The following is a 12,158-nucleotide window of genomic DNA, read 5'->3' as shown; positions in this document are numbered from 1 at the left end:
AATTGCAGAAATAAATTATGATGCCTTCGGCTTCAAAAAGATAGCACCGTCCATTTCTCAGAGCTGCCATTTGGCTGCAAGCTTATGGACATACCGACTATCTTTCTCTCAAACAGCACAGTTGGTTGAAAACGCTACGAGAGGAGGATGAAGGAAAAGGTGTCCCACGTTGCTTTACAGCCAATGGAACCAGCAATGAATCCAAAAGATGATAGGCACTTGCCAAACCCATTTCTTCCTCGCATTATGTTGCACTCAAGCTTTCAGAGAAGGACAAATGGTCAAGGGTGCCGAAAATACGACACATGGCTTCACGGTATAGGGAGGGAAGCGATGGCTGCGTGGCCTTGAGAATCAGACCACACAGAAAGAGAGGCTGATACATGCCGAGTTGGCTTGGTACATTGGCGCCAATCAAAACCGTTATTGGGTCTCGTCCTTTTACAGAGCTGGCACATGTGAGCTTGTATAGGCAATTGCCCTTATAAATACATACAAATTATTTATTTACATATTTGTTTTCCATAGCTACACACTTATTTACAAAGTGGTATGCGTCAACCATTAAATTTCTTTGGAAGGGTGTGCCCATCAACCAGAAATCTCTGGAGCATCAATTTTCTATGCTGCAAATGAGGAGCCACTGATGTGCAAGTTGAAGTGCATCAGGTACGACCTCCTAAAACACCAAAAGTAGGCCATCCATATTTGTTTTTCATAGCTACACGCTTATTTACAAAGTGATATGCTTCAACCATTCAATTTCTTTTGAAGGGTGTGCCCGTCCATCAGAAATCTCCAGAGCTTCAATTTTTTATGCTGCAAATAAGGAGCCACTGATATGCAAGTTGAAGTGCATTGGGTATGACATTCTAAAACACCAAAAGTAGGCCATCCACATTTGTCTTCCATAGCTACACTCTTATTTACAAAGTGGTATACTTCAACCACTAAATTTCTTTGGAAGGGTGTGCCTGTCAACCAAAAATCTGAAGAGCTTCAATTTTCTGTGCTACAAATGAGGAGCCACCGATGTGCAATTGGAGTGCAGTGGGTACAGTATCTTAAAACATCAAACGTAGGCCATCCATATTTGTTTTCCATAGCTACACACTTATTTACAAAGTGGTATGCCTCAACCATTAAATTTCTTTGGAAGGGTGTGCCCGTCAACTAGAAATCTCCAGAGCATCAATTTTCTATGTTGCAAATGAGAAGCCACTGATGTGCAAGTTGAAATGCATTGAGTACGACATCATAAAACACCAAAAGTAGGCCATTCATATTTATTTTCCATAGCTACACACTTTTTTACCAAAGTGGTATGTCTCAACTATTAAATTTCTTTGGAAGGGTGTGCCCGTCAACCAGAAATCTCCAGAGCTCCAAATTTTTTATGTTGCAAATGAGAAGCCACTGATGTGTAAGTTGAAGTGCATCGGCTACGACATCCTAAAACACCAAAAGTAGGTCATCCATATTTGTTTTTCATAGCTACACACTTATTTACAAAGTGGTATGCCTCAACCATTAAATTTCTTTGGAAGGGTGTGCCCGTCAACCATAAATCTTCAGAGCGTCAATTTTCTATGCTGCAAATGAGGAGTCACTGATGTGCAAGTTGAAGTGCATCAGATACGACATCCTAAAGCACTGGAAGCAGACTATCTATATTTGTTTTCCATAGCTACACACTTATTTATAAAGTGGTATGCCTCAACCATTAAATTTCTTTGGAAGGGTGTGCCCGTCAACCAGAAATCTTCGGAGCGTCAATTTACTGTGCTGCAAATGAGGAGCCACTGATGTGCAAGTTGAAGTGCATCGGGTGCGGCATCTTAAAGCACCAAAAGTAGGCCATCTATATTTGTTTTCCATAGCTTCACACTTATTTACAAAGTGGTATGTCTCAACCATTAAATTTTTCTGGAAGAGTGTGCCCATCAATCAAAAATCTTCGATGCGTCAACTTTCTATGCTGCAAATGAGGAGCCACCAATGTGCAAATTGAAGTGAAGAGGGTGCAACATCTTAAAACACCAAAAGCAGGCCATCTACCCTAAGTATACGAGGGGTTGAGTGGAAGGTTCGGCTCTCCTCTAAGTGGTAGGATGAAATCTCAAATCTCTTCCTCCTCCTCACCCAGAATGAGTGAACACGTGAAATTTATAGTAACAAAGAAAGGGTAGACTCTAAACACACCGATAGAGAATCCCAAGGCAGCTCACTAGCCAAAAGCCATGGCTTGAGATGCATGGAAACAATTTCAAATGCAGGATAACAATTTGCAACCGAAACAAAATTCCTGAATCTATAAAAAAGTGAGTACCAATATGATGGAGTTTTATGGTTTCATCGAGGATGATAATGCAGAATTAACTTGGAACTTTGAGCTTGCAACAAGCAACTTAACAAAGTGATAGAAAAGGAGAGAGAGAGAGAGAGAGAGAGAGAGAGAGAACAAGAAAGCAAAAATGGCGAGTTTGAGAATTTATGGGTTTGCTTCAAGGAGCCCTCTGAAAATTCTACTCATACAAAATGGATGCTGGGCTTATAAAATAAGCTTCCTTGAATTCCCCGTATGCCTAACTGGGCAGTTACAAAGCAAGTGAGTTACAACCCTTTCAGTTTTAGATATAAAAAGGTTATAACTAATTAACATAACACATGAGTGGACCCTCTCATACTTTATAAGTTTGTAGGTCAGACATATGGCCACAACCCAACACAACATGGGCTGATGTGCACAGGTGTTAACAACACTACAGGAAAGTACTTGGCTGGTGCAGGTTCAGAAACATGGCTAGTAGCTTCTGTCAAATTTCAGAGCATAATATAGTGAAGGCTTGAAAATGCCATGACTCAAGGGAAACCAATGCGAAGCGAGTGTGCTTATCTTCCGTTTTGATTAGTTCATTTGATAAGACAGTGTTACGGGTGCTGCTTGCTCAGATGATGGGTCAGCTCCCCGAAAACAACATTCTACTTGCATGTGTTAAGCATATAGCTAGCCTTTCTTCTGAGCCCCTGACCAAAAGTGGAATGGAATGATCTTCACAAAATGATATTCACTCTTTTGTTTTGGTATATCAAGGAGGAGAGACTACTTGGTTACGAAATCATAATGACAATGAACTTAATGGCTGCCTGCTTCGAGCCCACAGAGACGATGGAAGGATTTTCAAGTGAAGGGAGAGAGATGGGAAAATATTTCCTTCTTTATATGTGTTTGGAATGCACATGGAATTGAAAAGAATTAGAATTTGAAATCACAATTCCACCCAATCCCCCGTTTGGTTTTTTATTGTTCGAAAGGCTTTGAAAAGGGCTTGTAGGCATGGATTGGGCACAAGAGGTAAAATTTCGTTTAGAAGATAATAATAATAATAAAAAATGAATGGTGAAAATGGGGATGGACATGGTTGGAATTTGGGTTAGATCCAGCCTCTACCAGATTCAATTCAAAAAAACATTCAATCTCGGACTTGAACTTAGACCAAGTTTTTGTAAACAAATTCAGATTTGATTATGATGAGTTGGGTTAGACCTCTAGTCCTGCTCCTATATCAAATTTATGCTTTACTTATCTGCCTCCAAAATCCCAAATTAAAAAATGAAGAGGAATATTGCCAAAATGAAATATTTCGGGTTGCCATATCATGAAGGGCAACAAGGTTGATTTAAAATGGTATTTCCAACTTTCTTTACTCTTTAAAAATGGACTTGTAAGCGCACTGAGCCGTAATCTTTTTTTTTTTTTTTTTTGCTTCTTATGCAGTTTTGCAGATGATATTGCCCAAACTCCTTCATCTCTTTACAAGTAGTTGATTCTCTCTCTGCCATCATCATATAAAGCTCTATAATTTCATCCTTTGATTGGCTAAAGCACGGTACTTCTCACATGAAGCAGAACCAGTTAATTATTGATGCTAAAAGTTCTGCAACTTTGTTGGTTTTGTTTAGAGAATGTGCTGGCCCAGCATGCAAGTATGAGAAAAGTACCGTTAAAGCCATAATTGGCTTCTGAACAAATTAAATTTCAAAAGTTTTAATTTTTTATTTGGATTTGAATGGGTGCTACATGGTGCATAAGAGATCTCTCCAACATACGCCCGTTTGAATACATGGAACTAAATACTTGGGCTTCAAATTGTAGAGTATTTTGTATCCCCTACTTTTTTTTAAGGAATATTTGTTCCACATTTCATTGACCCCATTTGTTTGAATTCATGGAACTTTTTTTTCAGGCATTGAGAAGTTAACAGACAAAAACTTTTTCTTAGCATTAAAGTTCTACCTGTTCTGGTACTAAAGTTTCATAATGGCTCCAAGACTCCCAACACTAAGGTAGCATTTGATGGTTGAATATATGTTTTTAGAAAAAAATTTTCAGAAATTTATTTTTGAAATTGGTGAATGAGAAATAAAATTCCATCTTTTCAAAACCACATTGTGTTTGTTAACTTCAAATTATTTTGCTGGAAACAAAATTTCATTGTTTGATGGCGAGGGAGGAAGAATCGATGGAAATGGTGGAAACGGTGGGTTGCTCTGAAACCCTTTGGAGAGGAAGAGGAGGAAGAAGAAGGAGGAGGAAAACACAGCGGCAGCAGGAGAGAGCGTGAGAGAAAGAGAGAGTGAGAGATAAGAGCGGCAGAGGGCTGACCGGCGGGCGGCTGGAAGATTACGGCCATCCAGCGGAGGAGAGACGGTCTCTGTGATGGGAGGGGACAGGGAATGGGGGAAGGAGGAAAACGCAAGAGCAGGATGATGACCGATGAAACGTTGAGGATGACGCGAGCTTGCCCCAACGGGTAAAAAAAAATTTCCGGAAAAATGGTTCACTTCTCCTGATGGAAACATTTTTCCAAAAATAAATTTCCGTTTTCAACTTTAACGGTAAAAAAAAAAACGCTTTTAATAAACCAAAAATATTCTGAAAATTTGAATTTTATTTTCTAAAAATTTCTGACCATCAAACACTACATGAAGTTCCCTATTTATTAGTAATCGGAACTTTACACTGCATTTGAACTCAAGTTTCAGCACTGCAGTAAACTGAGTAAAGTTCCATGTATTCAAACAGGCCTAAGGCAATCAAACATATGATCTAAAGGTGTCAATGTGAAGGAGTCACCTGAAACTTCAACAGGTTCTAGATTCATTTGAATTGGTCTACTGAAGTAGGATCCAACTATTACTTGGATTTGCGTTCGCACTTCTTGATTGGAACTGGGGTCTGTAAAGAAATATTATATTCTCATAGTTAAATGAATGTACTAATGGTATTATTATATTACCTTGACAAGCAAATAATGGTTTTGATTATATTTTGCATCGCGAGTAACTTAAGCTGTTTTATAGGGATGGAAATAACTAGGATTTTAAGTTACTTGAATTGGGATTCAGTTAAAAAAAAAAATCGGACCCGAGTGCAAATCCGATTAAATTAGACTTGAAAAAAAGCAACGTCTGTCTGCCGTTTGAATCGTCAATGTTAATCTTGGAGACGACGACAGTTCCCGTCTGGCAAACCTCTTCTTCCTCATCGAATTGGCTTTCTTCCTTCTCCTAATCTAAAGAAGGTGAGTGAGTTTCCTCCAACCATCTTATTGTTCTTGTGGTACAGCATAGAACGGAGCCTAATGACATCATCGTCATCGGTATGGGCCAGGAGGGCTTTAATGGCCGCTTCCTCTTTTGGGTACCCTGCAAGAGTGTACCTCATAGACAAGGGGATTAGAGAGTCGCCACTCGGATGTGGGCTCTGTTCCTACAGACGGCTAACTGCACAGAATCCATCGAACGGAAACGGAGATCCAGAAGCAATGGCAGGGATAGAAGAAGGAGAGGAAATGACAGTCGGACGATTGCCTTGGCAGATGCATTCGATCGGTACCTCCCCTGAATCTTCCTCCAAGAACAGCAACAACAATACCTCCCTCCTTAAGAAGAGGGCGGCCGTTTTGGTGCTCGTGTTCGAGGACGACGCCGGAGACCTTCGTGTGATCCTGACAAAGAGATCCTCAAACCTGTCGTCCCATTCTGGTGAGTCTCTCTCCCTCTTTCTCTTTATATCTCTCTCTGTGTCTCTCTGAAATGGGCAGACTGCAGGAGAAGTGTCACTGCCAGGAGGCAAAGCGGAGGAAGGTGACGCAGATGATACAGAAACGGCCCTGAGGGAAGCAAAAGAAGAGATTGGATTGGACCCTTCCTTGGTTACTGTCTCCGCCATCCTCGAACCGTTTTTGTCAAAGGTTTTGTTCTTTTCTCTTCTACATTTTCCTTTGTTTGATCGCAACTTTCTCCTCTTACTCTCTATACTAATTGCACATTGCTTGCATCTGATATAATATGAAACTACGGCATTGATTTCATCGTCTTTGCTTTCTAGACAACGTGATTTTGATTCATTCGACAGGTGTCGAAAAACTTCAACGCGATTCGAATTCATCCTACCAATGTGATTCAGATTGCGGTTGCCAAATTCTTGCATCGCATTTAATTTGCATCCATTGATCACAAGTCTGAAATTTCTGCTAACGTTTCCAATTCATCATTCTTAATGACAGTGGGGAAAATTGATTTCTCCACACGTATGAAAGGTATTGGTTTTTTTACCTTCTGCAGGCCAGATTAGAAGTTCATTAGGAGATTATTTCCTTTTTACATGCATGAGTCTCTTCTACAAAGCACCTTGTGCAGTTTTCCCTTTTACTTTTTGTTCCAGCAAAGTTTTCTGACTTTTTTAATCGAAACGTTTAACCTGCCATGCATAGGAAAATATTCTTCCTGATTATTTTTCATCCTATGGAACATCTTCCTTGGGAATAATAGTGCCTAGGAAGCTCTAAGGGGGGATCCGAAAGAAAATAAAAGAAAAGAAAAGAAAATATAACCCAAAGATAAAATCATTAACTAGCATGTATTTTTGAATAGTGATCATAATGTACATGTTTTGTATCTATAACATGCCTGTAAAAGGCAATGTACTAAATCCACAACTTAAAAAAAGCGACCTAGGAACTTGGCACATACTAGAGCAATCAGCAACCTCAAAGAAAATGCGTATAGCAGAAAAAATTACCTGTATTCCATAATTGATAACTCCATAGGGTAAATGATCAATGCTAAAATAAATGACAAGTGTGCAATTAAGTGACAAATCACTAACAGCTTTTCGAATACCCAATGGTAAATCTGCCAAGTATGCTATAAATTAGCAAACATCCATAATAGTAGCTACAAAAGTGCAGTATCTAACAAAAATACCAGGTCACTAATTAAAAGGTGACATGCGGAGAAGGAAATGTGCAGCTGTAGCAGAAAAAGAAAAAGAAACAAAAAGGGAAAACCAGAACAGATAAAAAAAGAAGAAAGAATGTGACGAGAAGGATGGTGTAAAACATGAATTAAAATCAATAGAGGTTGAAGTTTGAACAAAGAAAAGAAAACAGAAAAGGTGGGGGTAGGTGGGTGGGTGGGGGGGTGTGGCGGATGTGGGTGGTGGTGGTGGTGTTGGCAAGCGAAAAAGAAAGAGGAGAAATGGGGTTTCAAACTTGCAATCTTACCTTGTGTCCTCATGCCCACATGTGAACATGGTTAGAGTCTTAGACATGCCTAAGCAAATTGAGGCCCAGGTGCACTAGCTATTCCGGTCACCCTTGGCCACTTAGTTTGAGCAACCAAACTAGCCATAGAGTTTAGGGACCCTGGATGAGCTTTTGACAACATAGAGTTTGATCATTGAACAGATACTTGCGGTAACTTGTAATCTCAACCATAACAGGGTAGAAAATGATGTTTGCTTCTTGCACTTTTAGTATGAAGTAGAAATATAGATGTGCAATGCACTCAGTGTGTTTTAGAATCTTAATTTTTTAAAATTTTATATAGTATTATCACTTATCAGCAAGACAATTCAATTGACTGATCCTTTGACAATAGCATTGATGACCTAAGCTTCAAGGGCCTCAGGTTGCTTGATTGAGTAAGCGACTTATCATTCTCTGCACCATACCTCAATCTGCATGTCTGATCTCCTCTGAAATTCAGAAAGGGTGCATTTAAGAGTCTCATATCTGATGTTGCAGGGACTTCTTGACGTGGAAGCTGCTCCACATCAAAATCCAAGTTTTGTCAATCGCTCTGGCAGCCAATTAGGAGAGATATATCTGCAGTCTGATTTCAGTCATATTTAGGCTCAACTCTCTTTAGTTTGCATGCTGAAAGTCCTTTTTTAAGGTCAGACAGGGAGGGTTTTATCTGTGGTTATCTAGCACCTTTCAAATCTCCCAAACTCATGGAACTTTTGGTCTGAGTATGAGGCAAGGTGTCAGACAAAGATTCTGGAATTTGAATCCCGGTTTTGAAATCCATCGAGTCTGAATGGTCCTGAGGTACCAAGACATTGCATATGTTAATTGATCCTGCAGCTTCTCTTTTTTAAAAAATCTGCTCGCAATTATTATTGGGCTAAATATGACACTCTTCGAAGTCATCTTCCTCCTAAAGAAACAGTGAGAATCTTAATATTCATAGATATACACAAAAGGAGTTTTTACTCTGTCAGTCTTTTTTCCTTCTTTCTTTTTTAAATAACAGTTTTGTATTTTATTCAAAATGTTTCATGGTGAGTCATACAGAAAAAACATTCCTACTATACAATTTCCTAAGAAAATACTTTGCTATTTCCAAGAATCAGCAAACCGGTCTTTAAATTTGATGATCGATAGTTGATGATTGTACAAGCTCGTAATTATATTCATGTGAGAAGCTATTCCTACCTTGATTCATTTTTCAGTATGATCCTTGTATGAGGGCGTCACCATCATTTTCCCTGCTCTTATCTCTTATATAGGGTCGATAGATACTTGCTAATCTTAGAAACCCCTTTGCTAGAATTAATGAAACAGTAGGGATTGTTTGTTAAAATCAAGCATGATAGAAAAATCAAGAAACCGTATGGTGAAAAAATCCCAAATCTCATTAATTGGTATTCCTTTATCTGTCTCTGGGCTTCTTTCTTAAGTAGTTTGATAGGCTGAATCCTTACATTTCATTTGTATCATATCTCCGAAAGGTTCAACTTATGGCAGTGTTCCCCTAGTTAAATTGGTGTTGTAAAGTTTTAATAAAGTAAAGAAGATATACAAGAAACTCTCAATGACATTGGTTTCTCCTCTACTTGACATGCAGCATATGATCACTGTTATTCCAGTGATTGGTAGGCTTTCTCATGTGGATTCATTGAAACTCTCTGCAAACAGGACAGAAGTGGATGCCATATTCGATGTGCCACTTGAAATGTTTCTCAAGGTCTTATTTCATACCTTTTCTACCCCTTGCTACAAGTTGACTTTGGTAGTATTTGGATAAATCCATGGAAACAAGAATGTGTTTCTGTTGATATTTTCTGAAAATAAAATAAAAATGCCTTTTACTCTCATTTGTTTTTGTGCATAAAAACTGTGAGATTGAGGCCTATGAAGTATGAACATCTCAAGCGAAATTTGTAACGGAGCTCAAACATACATAGCAGATAGGATGTATTTCATAAACTAATTTTGGATATCTTTTTTTTCTTTTAAAAAAAAAAATTTGATTATGCATTTTTGGTTATCGTGATACAAAACTAGGAACCAGCTCTCACATCAATTTATTTTTTTTATGTGTGTGTGTGTGCCTGTGCATGTATGTATATATAAGAGAAGGTGAAATCCAACTGATGATTTTTAAGTTTTGAATCATGAAGTTCAGTATATAGAGTTAGAGAAGATTTCAAAAATAGTTTTACAGAACATATTATATGTATGTTCTGGAGGAGCAGGTGATAGGAGCATAATGTGAAGGGTGTCTTGAAGACCACAAATTAAGTCTCAACCCTGCCAATTTTTTGCCTGGGCTTTCCCATGTTGTGTGCCTCCTAAGGCTGAGCTCACAGGGCTGACACTTGTCATAAAGAAAAAAAAAGACGTATTAAACTGGATCTTGTTTAAGAAAATAACTAAATTGTATATTGTCTTCTTCCTTTTCTAACACAATAATGGATGACGGAGAAAAGGTGTCTTTGAAGTGGTGCAATAGGAAGAGAAAAAACATCTCAAAATAGTAGTATAACTTGAAAAATATATCTAACATAAACATTTTTTCCTGAAGCCTAGATTATCAATTTTAATCTGATGTATTGGTTGTCTTTGCAAATTATCTTGGTATTTGTTAGATAAAACTTACTTCACTCTACTGTTCACAAGAAACATAACATTAAATTTATCGAGTCAGGGAATTGGTTATGGCAAAGACTGTTTTTGCAGGATGAGAACAGGAGGTGGGAGGAGAAAGAATGGATGGGAACGAAGATCAAGATTCATTACTTTAATTTCAAATCTGAACAGGGTGAGTTCATTGTATGGGGTTTAACTGCTAGAATATTAATTCAAGTTGCATCCTTTGTCTTCAAAAGGCATCCGGGATTTAGGCTATAGGATTTGATTGTCAGAGGAACGTTATCCATCTCAAAGATCATTGTCATAGTGATCTGAAGAAAGAATATGACACTACTCATTTATGTATTGTACAAAATCGAAGGTGAGTCCTATAGATGGTGGGATCACAAAAAAATTTACTTACCAAATCGATAATAAATGGTAATTTCATTTGTCTCCATGGTTCTGTATGTCAATTTTAGAAAAACCCCTCAATATCTCAGTTTTTCCTTTCCCAGATGAGAAGCAATTCTACTTACCATGATTATAGTGCAACTACCACCAACTCACTCCTTGCCACAAATGATGGCTGCATGGAAATTACTTGGGCAGCTTGGAATTAAGAAATTGGATCTGATCATACCCAAGAGCTTTAGTAAAGTATCTACTTAGTGTCTGCTTAGGTTGAATTTTTCAGTAATACTTGTGCTGTCTGCCCTCAAATTAGACTGACAATCGAGTTCTGTTTTGTGTTCATTCATGAAAGGCATCTTGCAAGTAAGAAAATGGAACTGATTATCCCCAAGAGGTTTGGTAAAAAGCTACTTGATATCTGCCTAGGAAGAATTTAGCAATGATCAATGATACTTGTGTGATTTTCTCTAAAATAAGACAGCAATCAAGTTGTATGTTGCATTCCTTCATGAAAGTCCGGTTGACAACTTTGTAAAGTTATTGATTGTCACAATATTACTGAAGACAGCTGAAAGCCCGAAACCAAGATCTGTCAAGAAATACTTTAGCCAAGGAACTCACTGAGCTCATGGTTATTGGCTGATCTTTTGGAATCTTCATTGAAGATCTAGACGTAAGAATCCGTTTCTCTGGATCTCTTGGAAGAAAAGGTTCTGTTCAAATAAGGTGCAACAATGCACTGTGTGAACAGCCATGATATTGTTCTGGAATTCTGGTTTCTATAGGCTACACCGGTTTCAAGCTTGTCCAATTTCGATACCGAGCTGCTCAAACCCCCACAACATCCTATATCTCTTGAATTCCCAAGTTCTAGTATCTAGTCGATGATGCATAAGCTCTTGCTCAACGTTGCACTCTGTTTTGATGTTCCAACATGAACCCCAAAGAGGTACTCTAACATTTCTAAAATTTTGTCTCAAAGGGTGTAGCATAACTGGTCGAGTTGGCAGGTTAGAGTTGGCAGGTCAGTGAAAGTATGGTTGTCAGTTCGATTCACATGGATGATACTCTTATATACAATAAATGGTGAATGCATAATACTTTAGTTGATGGATGTATTGCCGTTCACTCAAGTCTTGAATTCTGAACCTTAGGGGTGAGAGAGAAAGAGAAAGGTTTTCAGCCTTTTCGAGGTCACAAAGACTCCTCCTGAACTCAAGAGGAAGATAGATAATTTGTTACATGTTTTTAGATTAGGGAATTTAACAAAAGGCTTCGATGCATTGTTCCGATGAGAACTCTCCTACGATCTACTATACAACTAGCAGCTCGTATAAAGTTTCTTCACTTTAAGTTCTAAGTGAGAACATGTTGTTTATGTCAACGTTGTTAGCCTCGGTTTCTGTCTGGTGGTGTAAACCTTGAAAAGCAATGGATACCATTGAACTGACCTTTGTTGCCCCATATTGGTTATACAAAATTAACTTAAAATTTAAACTAATGTCTCATTAATCTTTTATTAATATGTTGTCTGATGCG

The 12,158-nt window shown here is 38.3% G+C and overlaps 1 protein-coding gene across 3 annotated transcripts; it reads left to right on the top strand.

Annotated features, from left to right (window-relative positions):
- The first annotated feature begins 5,442 nt into the window (after positions 1-5,442).
- On the top strand, positions 5,443-10,665 carry LOC116246691 (nudix hydrolase 15, mitochondrial-like). 3 transcript variants are annotated; one of them, XM_031618512.2, is made up of 5 exons: positions 5,443-5,585; positions 5,675-6,048; positions 6,115-6,257; positions 9,199-9,318; positions 10,314-10,665. In XM_031618512.2, exons 2-5 carry the CDS (start codon positions 5,685-5,687, stop codon positions 10,482-10,484), a joined length of 798 nt encoding a protein of 265 aa, XP_031474372.1. In that variant the 5' UTR covers positions 5,443-5,585; positions 5,675-5,684; the 3' UTR covers positions 10,485-10,665. The 3 variants fall into 3 exon arrangements, 2 of the variants coding, with proteins under 2 accessions (XP_031474372.1, XP_031474371.1); XR_007572361.1 differs by lacking the exon at positions 10,314-10,665 and adding an exon at positions 8,094-8,399 and having other exon boundaries at positions 5,458-6,048; positions 9,199-9,328; XM_031618511.2 differs by having other exon boundaries at positions 5,464-6,048.
- Positions 10,666-12,158: the final 1,493 nt, after the last annotated feature.

The sequence above is a fragment of the Nymphaea colorata genome, chromosome 2, assembly GCF_008831285.2.
Source record: "Nymphaea colorata isolate Beijing-Zhang1983 chromosome 2, ASM883128v2, whole genome shotgun sequence".
In the NCBI taxonomy this organism is placed as follows: Eukaryota; Viridiplantae; Streptophyta; class Magnoliopsida; order Nymphaeales; family Nymphaeaceae; genus Nymphaea; species Nymphaea colorata.
The sequence above is the reverse complement of the archived record's forward strand: the minus strand, read 5'-3'. Positions and strand labels throughout refer to the sequence as shown.

Coding starts and splice junctions, on each gene's coding strand:
- LOC116246691 (XM_031618511.2), top strand. CDS start 5,646: ATGACATCATCGTCATCGGTATGGGCCAGGAGGGCTTTAATGGCCGCT. Junction 6,258..9,198: donor TCGAACCGTTTTTGTCAAAG/GTTTTGTTCTTT, acceptor CTTGACATGCAG/CATATGATCACTGTTATTCC. Junction 9,319..10,313: donor CACTTGAAATGTTTCTCAAG/GTCTTATTTCAT, acceptor CTGTTTTTGCAG/GATGAGAACAGGAGGTGGGA.